This window comes from Corvus brachyrhynchos, unplaced genomic scaffold (genome assembly GCF_000691975.1).
Source record: "Corvus brachyrhynchos isolate BGI_N302 unplaced genomic scaffold, ASM69197v1 scaffold412, whole genome shotgun sequence".
NCBI classification, from domain to species: Eukaryota; Metazoa; Chordata; class Aves; order Passeriformes; family Corvidae; genus Corvus; species Corvus brachyrhynchos.
In genome coordinates, this window is record NW_008236761.1 from 1,389,321 (window position 1) to 1,402,439 (window position 13,119).

The 13,119-nt window shown below is 41.5% G+C and overlaps 1 protein-coding gene across 2 annotated transcripts in view; it reads left to right on the top strand.

Moving 5' to 3' along the window:
• The window catches only part of FCHSD2 (FCH and double SH3 domains 2), a 121,275-nt gene that overhangs the window by 18,606 nt on the left and 89,550 nt on the right, over positions 1–13,119 (top strand). For both annotated transcript variants that reach the window (XM_008644643.2, XM_017727117.1), the window contains exon 2: positions 5,662–5,707. In XM_008644643.2, coding sequence (XP_008642865.1) covers positions 5,662–5,707 — 46 coding nt within the window. The remainder of the gene's footprint in view (positions 1–5,661; positions 5,708–13,119) is intronic.

The window sequence follows — 13,119 nt, forward strand, 5'->3', positions numbered from 1 at the left end:
AGCAGGAATTTCTTCATGGAAATGATTGTCGAGCATTGTCAGGGATTGCCGAGGGAGGTGGTGGAATCTCCACCCTGGAGGTGTCTAGGGAAGGACTGGACGTGGCAGTCAGTGCTCTGGGCTGGGGACAAGGTGGGCATTGGGCACAGCTTGGACTCAATGATTCCAGAGGTCTTTCCCACATTAATGATTCTGTGACTTGGCAAGACAAACGCCATCATTTTGTACATCCCTTCTTCTTCCCCCAGCTTTTATTGCTGAGCACAGTGTGGTGTGGTCTGGGGTCCCTTGGGGTCAGCTGTCCTGACTGGGTCCTGTCCCAATTTCTTGCACACTCACAGCCTATCACTAATGGGAACAGTTTGCCCAGAGAAGCTGTGGCTGCCCCATCCCTGGAAGTGTCCAAGGCCGGGCTGGATGGGGCTTGGAGCAACCTGGGCTAGTGGAAGGTGTCCCTGCCCATGGCAGGGGTAGAATGAGATGATTGTTAAGGTCTCTCCCAACCCAAACCATTCTGTGGTGTGAGGAGCAGAAAAGGCTTTGAGCTGTGTAAGCACTGCTCAGCAATAGTGGGAACATCCCTGAGTTATCTGTGCGTGCAACTTTGTGTTCTCAGCACAAATCCCAGGCACAGCCCTGTCCGAGCTACTGTGCAGAAAATTAACTCCATCCCAGCCAAGCCCAGCACTGGGAGCTGTGACCTGCAATTGGAACTGGAAATGCAGGTGCAGCTGCAGAACTTGGAGCTTACTGGGACTCCAGCAGTGGAGTGGGATAGTTGCCTGTCACCTTGGAAAGGTCATGGCAGTCAGGAGAGCTTCCTGATGACTGCAGAAAGGCAAACCCTGCACCCTTTTTCAAAGACCGCTGCAAGGAGGATCTGGGGAACAGCAGCTGCTCATCTTTACCTTAATTCCTGAGAAAATTACAGAGCAAGACCTCCTAGAAACCATTTTCCAGGCTTTTCCATTCCTTGAAGGGTCCCAAAGGATTTGGAGCAGCCAGCGTGGACTCCCAAGGGCAAACAGTGCTTGATTGCCTTTTGGGAAAGCTGGCAGTGCATGTGTTGTACGTGGTGGCTTCAGTGAGACCTTTGACACAGACCTCCAGCACCTTTGTAGCGATGCTGGGGACACGTGGACTGATAGCTGGGTGGAGGATTGGCTGAGCTTCCCAAATCTAAGTGGTGGGGAGCAGTGCCAAGTGCAGCTGGCAGCTGGGAATCCCTCAGAGGTCGATGGGTCAATGCTGGTCCATGACTTTGGTCACAACCTGGATGGTGGGATGGGGCTCTTAGCAAATTGAAAGAGACAGATTGGGGGAGAACATTGATAGGCTGGAGGCAGGGCTGTGCCTTGGGCTGTGGGTGACAGGGGCTGGCAGGAACCTCAGGAAGGTCAGCAAAGGCAAATGCCAAGTCCAGGGGCACTCCAGCCTTGAGCAGCAGGCTGGGCTGGGACTCCAGGTTGGAATTCCAGTGCCATCCTGGACACAAATACTTCACTGCATGTCTTCACTGTTAAAGAGATTGGTCAGGAGTGATTTGTGGACAGTAATTCCTAAATGCCATCTTTATCCTGCCAGCATTAATGCAATACACTTATTTATTCCCTTTGCCCCACTAAAAATCATTAAAATCATTTAAAGTCTCTGATGGTTTAAGAAGAGGATGAGAAAGAATAAATACAAAGAAATTCAACAATATTTGGGGTTGATTTGAGCTGGTGGCATGGTTTTTGTCACTGGGACAAAAAGGATGAACAAATCCATAATACTGGCTTTGGAGCTTTCTGGGGTTGCTCCCCTTTTTCTTTTCTTTTTTATAATGAGAGCTGTCTGTTTTCATGTTTTTAATGGAAAATTTTGGAATGAGTGTATACTGAAAAATACCAGGATAGTAATACGTTGGACGTGATGGCACACTGAGTGTGTGTGCTCCCAGTGTACATTACAAGCACAAGTTGTAAAGTCATGATTTTCCACTGGCATGTGTTCTAGATGTCAGGAATTATCCTTGATCTACTTTCTGGGAAGCTGGAAATTTTTGTGTATTTCAAAATTCACTGATTCATCTTCTCGAGTGCCGGTGGATTGAGTCAGGTTTAACCCAGCTGCAATGTGCTCTGCAGTTCCTTGGGACATGTACTTCCAGAATTTTTGATGGAATGAATTAATTTCAGGTCAAGGTCAGTCAGAAGGTGTGTTTCTTTAGCCTAATGTTTTTGGATGTTTTGGATGTGATACTAATTTATATGTTTTCTGATGCTTTGTGTAAACTGTAAGGATTTTAAAATTTCATTAAAATTTCCAAACAATTTGTCAGAATGTTCATAGCCCAAAAAACCACAGACACAAACTGCTGGTGTCGGGTGAGTTGTATGAATTTTTCACTGAATCCGTTGGGTTTTTGATCATTATCGTGATCTTGCATGAGGAGTTGTTCCAAATGGGATTCAGGCCTCACCTGGTTCATTGCTGAATTTCTCAGCCTTTAAATAGAAATACATCCACTGATGCAAATTTACGCTCTTCTTTTATTCAGGAGCCCTGAACATGAAGTGTGTGTTTACGTTTTTGCATAGCTCTGCACGGAGTTAAATTTTTACACAGTGACTAATTCACTTTCTGGTTTTCAGGGTGTCACTGGGTTTAACTTTTTACTGTGCAAGCTGTGACTTTGATCTTCAGATTTGTACAACTGCACAATATTGGCAAATGTGACATTGTCTTATAAAACACTGATGTATGTTTTAATGCCCTTATATTGATTTTTCATGAAGGTGTGAGCGTGGAGTTAAGTTTTTACACAGTGACTAATTCACTTTCTGGTTTTCAGGGTGTCACTGGGTTTAACTTTTTACTGTGCAAGCTGTGACTTTGATCTTCAGATTTGTACAACTGCACAATATTGGCAAATGTGACATTGTCTTATAAAACACTGATGTATGTTTTAATGCCCTTATATTGATTTTTCATGAAGGTGTGAGCTTTACACATTTCCAGCCCAAGTGGACATCCATGAAATAATTAAGCTCATCTGTTTCTCCTGTTTCCCTGTAGGAAAACTTAATGAAATACGATTCTCCGCTGACCTGACTCTTTACTTCACATTGTTATGCTCATTTACATTGGGAATATAGAAGCATACCTGAATATTGCATAGCATCTGTTACCTTTAATGGGATATGAGTGATGGAAGTACATGCCAGTGGTTGAAATTTGGGGTTGGGAATTTGCAGTGAGGGCTCAACACTAGAAAAAGTGGCATTAGCAAAGCGGGAATGGCAGGAAGGGATGTTCTCTTTCTCCTGCTCCCTTAGAATTCCCTGGTCTCACAGAGCCTGAGGAAAAGTGGGGCAAAGGGAATAAATGTATTGCGTTAATGTTGGCAGGATAAAGATGATATTTAGGAATTACTGTCCACAGACCAAGATAATTTTTTGGGGAGTGCAGTTCTGGTGTTTCCTGCACTTAGTTAATGGTTATTTTGAGAAAAAGATGTAAAAGTAGGTATTAGTGCTCCCTGGTTTAATAAACCACTAAATAATGTTCCTGCTTTCTTGCCGACTCACTATTCATGTCTTAAGTTTTCAGTAGTTAGAGAACGTTCTGTTACTTCATGGAAACAAATGTTTCCTTATATGAATGCATTTGAAAGTCCATCCTGAAGGACAGTAAGGTTAAGACTATCCCAGCTTTGCACATAAAACCAGGATACACACATCAAAGTTTTCACACTGCCCAAGTTAAGAAACTATGATGCATTTATTAGTCAGACTTTTCTTTTCCCTTGCTCAGAATAATTTTCTCCTGGGAAATGTGTTGACTTCAGTCTCCTCTTTCATCATGTTTTGTAATACATTCATAGTTGTCATAGAAGGATTCCTGTATAAACTGTCCCAAGGTTAAAGGCAGCTTTGTGCTGGACCAAGGGAGGGAAGCGCAGTCCCAAAGCCACAGGGAGCACCAGCTCCAAGGAATGCAGACGGCTGATCCCGACGGCCCTTCCGTACTTAACCATTTTCTTCATTCAGCAAAACAAATTTAAATATTGGAGAAATCACCTTGCCAACTATTGCCCCATTTAAAATACACAACAAAGTCTAAAACTAAAGTTTTTTCATAAGGAGGTGCTGCTGTACAGTCCATTCTGTTCGTTCCTGCCAGAGCTTGCGGTCGATCCAGTTCCAAGATTTCAGTTGCTTTTGGGAGTCAGTTTGATTCCCATGTTATTTTGTAATCCTGCACAAGGGCTGGTTGAATGCTTTTGGTTTTTTTCTCTGGTGCAAAACTTTTAATGTAGAAAATTTTTGGGGATATCTCTGGCTTCCTGCTTGTCACAGTTGTCATTCTGCAATTAATTTAAGTGGAATTTGGTTTGAATGAGGTGGGAAAAAACCTCAGGTGAAAATACACAAATATCCAGGTTTGGTGTAATTTAGCTGGGATTCTATGTTTTGAAATGCAGTTAGCTGAGAATTGGAAAATAACTTTGTTTGCCTAAAGTATTCCCAGATTTATGTTCCAAAGACAGCTGCTTTTTTTCTTCTACCTTCTCAATATTGGTAACACATTTCAGTTATTCCTTGTAGTTATTTGTGCAGTTCTTTGTACTTCCGAGAGAAAAGAGAGTCTTTTCAGAGCAATGATGTGGTCTCTAGGTCTTTGCTAAACTGACTGGGATATTAGATTTTGGAGCAGGAGATCCTAAAAGAAATTGGTTTCTAATATTAGCTGTAGTACTTGGAATGCTTTGCAAAAGGGAATTCATTCACAGGCATCTCAGCCAACTTCACCTGTTCCTATCGAGGTGTTTCATATGGGAGTCACACGGCCCTTGGAACCCACCTGGGCTACACAAGGGGGATTTAGGAAGTTTAACTGTTGGAGCTGGAATGTGACCAGATCTTTTGGGCTGTCATTGGTCTGGGAAGAATTTTAAGAAATCATGATGCATTTAAACTGTTGTTTTACATCCCATTGGGGAAGCTGAGCATGTAGCATGTGGATACTCTTCATGGGTGAAATGGAGTAGACAGGAATAAGAGGAGCCTGTCCAGAGCTCCTTTTTACTGAGTTAACTTTATTAGAGGATGTTCCTGAGGTGGGTTTTTTTGTTGGCATGTCACCAGAATTATTGTGTAACTAATTTAAATATAATTAGCTTTTTCTTGTGCCTATGGTGTAGCTTTAAGCTTAGTAGTTTGTGGTATAGCTTAAACAAAATAACTCTGATCAAAAAAACTCTGAAGAAAATTAAGTCTGTCTAGATACGTAAAGCCAAATTGTTCTGTGCTCCCAAATTCCTCCCTCAGCTGTACCACTGGAAAGCTGATGAGCTTTTCATGAGGAAAATGCTATTTCTGCCTGGGAACTGAGTATTCCTGGGAACTGAGTTTGTCCAATAAAACTTGGAAATTCAGCCGCCACGTATGTGGAGTCCACACACGGTCGTTGCTGGGCTACTGATGTGCACTTGTCAAACCATTTCCCTTTTTTGTTGCTGTTTCACTCTACAGACTGTCCAGCAGAAGGTCCTTTTAAAGTAAATTATTGAATTTGTAGAGTTTTGCTCCCTGTGTTAATGGATTTTGACTAAATTATTGAATTTGTAGTGTTTTGCTTTTATGTATTAATGGGATTTCTTTTACCTTCTTTCAGAGCATTCAGTCAGAAAAGAGCTGCAATTGAGAAAGAATATGCACAGGTAGGTTCTGGAATAATTTTGATGGCTGTGGCATTGTTCTGTTGGGATAATTTGTTAATCAGCAAATTATCACAGTGTTTGTTTTTTTCATTTATCTTTTCCGTAAGTTCCTTACTAGGAAAATGTGTTGAAGTTCTGAATCAGTTTGGTCTATACAGGACTTAGGCCCATTCCATATTTTCATGTATTTTGACTTGAGGAAGTTCTCGAGTACAGAAAACATTTTTAACATTTTTTCCCAATTGTTATAAAGTCAAACTCCATGTGGTTTTCTCAGAAGTCAGTGTGAAACCTGAGTGAAAGGTAAAATCAGGTCAATCAGAGGGAGAGGAAATGTTGTGGCTTAGTCGATCCAAAATAAATTTAAATTCACATTCTTCAGTAAGAGCAGCTTCCCATTCATCTGAAATAAAGGCGGATTTGGCCTCATGCTTGTGATAGGGAGTGGAATGAATTTTGATTTGTTTGTGAGAAAAGAGGGAGGATTGCTTTTTCTCCCCTGGTCCAAAATTAGAGAGCATCTAATAAGGGGCAGCTGCCTGTTTAATTTACAGTAAAGGCTCTTGGAGCTTAAGCCCAAGTACAACAGATTAAAAAGATACTAATTTATTTTAAAATAGATTAAAGGTAGAATGAAATCCAAATGAGTGAGCTCGTGGAGCTCAGTGTGCCGTAAATCCAACTGGAGATGTGCCTGACGTGGAATGTGAGAACACAAGCTGTCACTAGGCTGCTTCCAAGTGTAGTTTGTAGCATGTCATGTTAAACATCCTTCTAGTCCTCAGTGCTGCATCACCCCTAAAATACACAGAGCAAATGTGTTCCGGGGGCCAGACTTCACTGTCGCTTGGGAAAAGATGATTTCTGTGCCTGTGATGGATAGGGTTTTAGTGCTGGATTTTCTGCACGTCTTCTCAGCCTAAAACTCCTCTGAAAACCCTTCCTAAATCCCGTGGAATTTCTGCTGAATTAAGCCCACTCACAATAGTGCCATAAGTTCTTGGTGCTCCAGTTCTTTCTGTGGACGTGAATTTACCTTGGCAAGTATCAGTTCCATTGGCAGCTGAACTAAATTTGATTAAATACCTGAATTTTTCAATGACAGTGCCTCCTGAAACTGTGGTTGAAAATGTGTATTCTTGAGTGATTTTGTAACTGATGTAGAAAATTTAACATCAGTTCTTAATACATTTATCCATTAGACGCTGGGAATGTCTTTTATATGCAGAGACACAACAGTCTCTGCATTTAGGGAATTAGTGATAAGTTGGAAAAATAATTACACTCTGCGCTTCAGAAAGCTCAGACTTAACAACTGAGGCTTTCAGCTCCTTGGATTTAAAACCCCCCCTCCCCAACTTTGCAGCCATGCAGCTGCAGCATTTGAGATTCACTGAATGGCTGTTTATATGAATGAAGTCTTGTGGGATCGCTTCCTTGGATTGCTGATAAGTGCACGGCTCCAAAACAGTGTTGGATGCTTCTTCGAGGGCCTCTAAAAGGATTTCTGTTTTGGAGGTGGTAATAAAATTTCACGTAAAGCCTTTTCGGGAGACAAGTCGTGCTCCAAATAAATGGGAAGTCATATTCATCAGCAGTGGGATATTCCTTTTAAACCAGTTATAAAGGGAGCTGGAAATGCTCAGTAGTTCATGAAGCCAGATTTCTAAACCTTTTCACAGATACTCTCCAAATGCTTCTTGTCACCTTAGGGAATTTGGAATATTCTGACATCTGACTTTTTTTTGGCAAGTTAGAAGCAGTGGAAGGGTGGCCAGTGAAAATAAGTTTCCCAGAACTGAACGCTTTGTTGGTTTAAAAAAAATTGTAGGTTGGTGCCCTGCACTTGGGTGCCAAGTTTCTAAACACAGAGTGCTTTTGTTGGGAGCAGGAGAACCTGTCCAAAGGCAAATGAAACACCCCAGCCCAGTGTTTATTACTTGCCCCTAATTACATGGTAAGTGGTGCAAATGTATGTGATGAATTACAGGGCCTGTATTTAAATTTCCCTGCTCTTACTCTGTCAAGGTTTTTTTGTGGAGTGTTTTCACCCTGTAGTACCTGTTGCCTTTGAAGGTTTTTGGAGCATTTTTTTTGCTTATTGTCCATCTCCAGTTGGCTTTTTCCTGGCTTTTCCAGGCTGTGCCGTGGTATAAATGGGAGAAGTACCCAATGTATCAGCAATTCCGCAGTTTTCTAGATCAGTTGGGATTCTGCACTCAGCTCTTGTAATTTTGGTCCTGCATTATTTAATATATGCTTAGAGGCTTACCTTAATATTCAGAAATGAGAGCTCAGAAAGGTTCTCATTTCCCACTATCAGTAAGCCTGCTAATAGCATTTAAATTGCAATTTTGTATTGTTATTATTAGCTATTCTCCATGATTAATAAGCTACCTGAAATCAGTGGCTGAGAATACTCTTATGGTGAAAGAACACATTTACTGAATGGGTGCTTTTACTGCTACCTACCAAAAAACTGTTTTAGCCAGCATGTTAAATAGGTAAAATGTTGGTTTTTGGGGTGTTTGAGATGATAGTTACATCTCTGCTATGCTTACTGTTATTTCACACTTTCAACTCAAGACTCTCACAGTCTGGGAACACACAGATGACCTTCCTTGTCATGTTTTTGTTTTGCTTGATGTTTCATTATCATTGTTTCAGAGTAAAACGTGACTCCAGGCAATCAGCATGGCCTGGCCCCTTGGAATTTGCAAGGAGGTTGAGTTTCCCTGCATGCTAATGAGTTTCTAATTGTAGTACCTCAACTAAAGGCACTGATGTTGGACAAAAAAGGTGGGAGAGCCCATTCCCTGAGCTACATTTTAAGTGAGGCACAAGTAGAAGTGTCCAGTTTTTTTTTTTTTAAAAGAGGCAGTAATTGTTAGGATTTTTTTTCTCCTCTCTGTGTTTTCTAGAGGTCGAATTAACATGGAAGAGCTGTGGGTGCTGAGTAAAACCAGCTTATCTGTCATCAAGAGGGGACAGGGCACTTGGTGTTGATTTCTGTGTCTGTGGCACTGAGAAACTTCATACATTTAAAACATTTTCAAATGAGGAGAAAATGAAAGTTAATGTAGTTCATAGCCACACAGTCCCGTTGGCAGCTCCTCATGTCCATGGTAGTGGTCAGGAGAGGAGCCTTAAATAAGGTGAAATGGATGAGAGAGGGAAAAGCAGCTGGAGGTGGAGAGAGAGAAGCAGGAAAGGCAAGAGGAAAGGTGGGGAGGTGGATGTAAGCAGATACCAGGTCACCCTTACCCATTTCCCTCACCCTGTGTCTCACCAGACCTGGAAAACACACTCGTTCCAAGGCATCAGAATATGTGCATACATATTTCCTAAAAAACGACAGTATTCCTGTAGCAATTTTGATCTGTATAACCTGTGCATGTGTATACATAATATATAAAGCAGATATTTAATAAATAACATGCTTTATTTTACATTTTTAATATATATATATATAATTCATTTATATATTTTCCAGAATGTACTGGTTTTCCATTGTTTAAAATCAAAAATAGAAGCTGACCATTTCTTTTACCTCTTGACAAGGATGCCAAGCTGCCCAGTGGCCTTTTGAACAATTTTTCAGAGGATTAAAATTGTAAGAGTTAAAATCAGATATTCCCACCATGTCTTAGTAACTTGTGCCATGGCTTGTTTTTTTCCTTTGCTGTTCTTTATCAGGTATTCCAACACTTTGTGAAAATTAACTGATTTATCTTTATTCTGTGAAGACCGGAAAGGTGATGGTATTTCCCTCTTAAGGAATGAGAGAAATTGAGTGAATTTTAGCCAAAATAACACAAGTCTCTGATAGAATGGAAATGAAACTCTTTTGAAAATACACCGATTTATTGCAACTTTCCAGTGGTGACTGTAAGAGCAGGAGGATGGCAGACACTCCACTGGCACAGCTGGAAGATTTGGGAATGGTGCTGGGGAGCTCTGTAAATAGAACCCTGTCAGCATGGAACACCAGTCACCTGGGTTGATTCCTAAATCCCACGAGGCAAAACAGCTGCAGCATGGCAAACACAGCCTTACAACAGGCTTGGAATACAAAAAAAATTCCAGGGTGAAGCAAAGTCTTTCCTCTGCTTCCAAGCTACGGAACCCCTGGCACAGCAGGAAAAAATAACTTGAGGTGTACCTGCCTTGCAAATGCAGCAAGCAGCTTTCCATTAGATCATTCCCTGCAGTCTGGGCAGAATGTGTTGGATTTTTAATCCCAAAGGATACAGAGGTTGCTGTGGGAGAGCAGGAAGAGGTTGTGGACTTTAAGGGTGGGTCCCCGACTTGGGGACAAACAAGGAGCAGCCGTGGGTTGACTGCTCAGGAGCTGTTTTGTTCACAGATGAACTTGAGTTACTTGTTTCTTCCTCTGAGGATGATTTTAGAGTTACTGCAGTGCTAAACCTCCCTCTAGAGTTTTTCTGTATTATTTAAGACATTTGTCTTGGTTTTGCTTTATGGTGAAATCGATGACTTTTGTAATCAAGCAGTAATTCAAAAAAAACCTGGGAAATTAGTTTTTGTGTGTGTATGGAAGATACGTTATTAAGACTTGGGACCCTTCAGCTTTTAGGGAATTAAGATCTTTGACTTCTGTACTCCAGATCCTGTGAGGAGAGTTTAGTTCGTAATTAGCCCATATGCAGAAACTGTTTTTTTGGGGTTTTTTTTGGTGTTTTGTTTTTTTTTTTAATCTCAGGCTTATCTTTGGAAGGTGTAATTAGCCCATATGCAGAAACTGGTTTTTTGGGGTTTTTTTGGTGTTTTGTTTTTTTTTTAATCTCAGGCTTATCTTTGGAAGGAATTTAGTTGTCATTCTGTGGTTTCTCTGCAGAGAAACTTTCAATTGTAGTATGTGAGTGGTCTATGTTGAAATTTTCGTCTTGGGTATGCTGAGCTGAATGGCTGCTGTATCTGGATATATTTGATAGCAATTACTTTGAAAGACAACAAATTGCTTTGAAACATGTCCGTGCATTTATTGTATTTTCAAATTTTCTGTAGGAAACATTTGGAAAATGTTTTTGCAGGAATGAGCTCACTCAGTGTCTGCAAGTGTTGGTTTTATTGTATTTTAAAAGACAGACAAAATAAAGCAAACCCAACCTGGATGAAGTGACCCCAGAGGCCTGAGGTGCTTCATGTGCACCACTCACAAGTGTGGCAGAGCTTTGAAGTATCTTCTTTCTACTTTATTGGTAGTATTGCAGACCATTTTAGCAGGCATTCAGTGTGTTGGTTTAATTGAATATGAAAATCATGGTTTTATCCACCAGCACTGGGGAATGTTCTCCTCCCAGCCCAGTGCCTGGAGGGTGACTTTGTTCTGGTCTTCATTCAAGTTCCCTTTTTTCCCAGTGGTGGCTGTGTGAATGTGGCACCTCTTTTTCTTAGCAGAGTTCATTTCTTACCTGTACAAAGGGAACAGCTACTGAAATTGTATCATCCAAGGTCTGACTTGAATATTCTGCCTTTCCTGTTGTAGGAATTTCTATAGGAGAAGGCAGCAGACCCACAGAAGCTTCATGTGTGACTTTTTTTTGGGTGTTGCTCCCTGAAGCCTGGTTGGCACAGCTACTTGGGGGAGGGGGAAAAGCTATATCCAAGAAACCTCTGGATCCAGTGGCAAAAATGCCATTCAGACCCACTCCTGCACTGAGTGATATTCCCCCATGGATCCTTAAGGGCTGTGAGGTTCTTCTGTTTCCTTCCTTTGGAATCTTGCTGTGGTTGCTCCTGTCTGTCATAGATAACCGTGTCAGGCAGGTTTGCCTGTAAACAATCTGTGCTGCTCTCTGTGGACTTCCTCCTGCTCTTTTCATGGACCTTGGAAACCAGGGAGGGTGTGGAGCCTTCAGAAGGAGCTGATACTTGCTTAGAGATGATGTTTTTGGTTGATACCCATCAGTTGTTCCCTGTGAGGGTGGGGAGGCCCTGGCACAGGGTGCCCGGAGAAGCTGTGGCTGCCCCTGGATCCCTGGCAGTGTCAAAGGGCAGGTTGGACACTGGGGCTTGGAGCAGCCTGGGACAGTGGGAGGTGTCCCTGCCCATGGCAAGGGGTGGAATTAGGTGATCTCTAAGGTCCCATCCAACCCAAGACATTCTGAGATTCTGTGACTTAATTTAGGATATTTCTTTTGGATAATCACTGGTGTTTTCTAAACGAGCTTTGGATTCATTAGGTAAAAAAACTCAGAGGAAGACCTGTGTTTCAACTGGGATTATGAGGAATCACTTTAAGAGTCTTTGTTCCTTGCCATATCCCTGAAAAAATCTCATATTTAGTGTGGGATGTGTGGAATGCCTGTGATTTCAGATGCACCTGGAGCCTGGACTGTTTAGTTAGTTTTAAATCTCAGCACGACTGACTTTCCATTTTTCGGGAGAGGATCCGTAGCGCTTCCCAGTCGCTGCCCGGTGTGGAGATCATGCATATTGATGGCCTGGTGTGGTCCTTTCAGCCATGGTGGTGTACAATACATCAACAGAACTTACTGCTGCCAGAAAGAAAACACCTGCCTGGTACTACCTTTGGATTATGTTCTCCATTCAAAGCACCGGGATATCCATAAGGGGGGCAGGAAAACGAAGTGTAGGACTCCGTGGCTATTCAGGCCATTCTTCCTGACAAAGCATGGAGAATCAGTGGCCATGAAGGCCACAAAGACTCATCTGCTCCATTTCATAAATGGTTAGGAACACTATTGTGAATTTTAGAATAACTTGTAGAGATAAGTTTGACAAATCAGGTGTTATAATGGGATTATTGATACTATTCTGCACTTGTCACAGTTCAACCTCTTAGTGCACGTTTCCCTATTTTCCCCCAAACAAGAAGCTCTTTATAATTCTCTATATTAAATGTCCGTTTAACATTTAATATAATATACTTTGCCTGGAACAAAGACACTGGGTCTATGAGTGACATTCCAAACAATGTTATCGTTGACCTTCTCTTTTTATGTAGATTTTGCATTCAGTTGTTCGTGTACTTTTCCGTCTCCAAGAAACACATGTCAGAACTTAAAGTGGGGGGAAAAGTGGGATATCTGCTTTTGGTCTTGTCTCACTGGCTGCTCTGTTAGAAGAAAGATGGAAATGCCCTATACTGCAGTATTAGTCCATTTAAAAAGAATTTTAAAAGGCAGCCTTTTAAAAATGCTAAGCTATCTGCTACAGTTTTTATGGAATTCTTTAGGTTAAAATAATATTTCTCTAAGAACAGAGGAGAACTGTCAGCTTCTATTTTCAGTGAAAACATCTAGTTCCTTATGAAGGGGCTGGTAAGCTCAGAATTACTCTATTCCTACAAAGAAAGCCCTTCATAAAGAAACCCCATTTTTTGCTGAACTGATGCAAGCAAGTTTCTCTGAGCCTGCTTTTAGCCT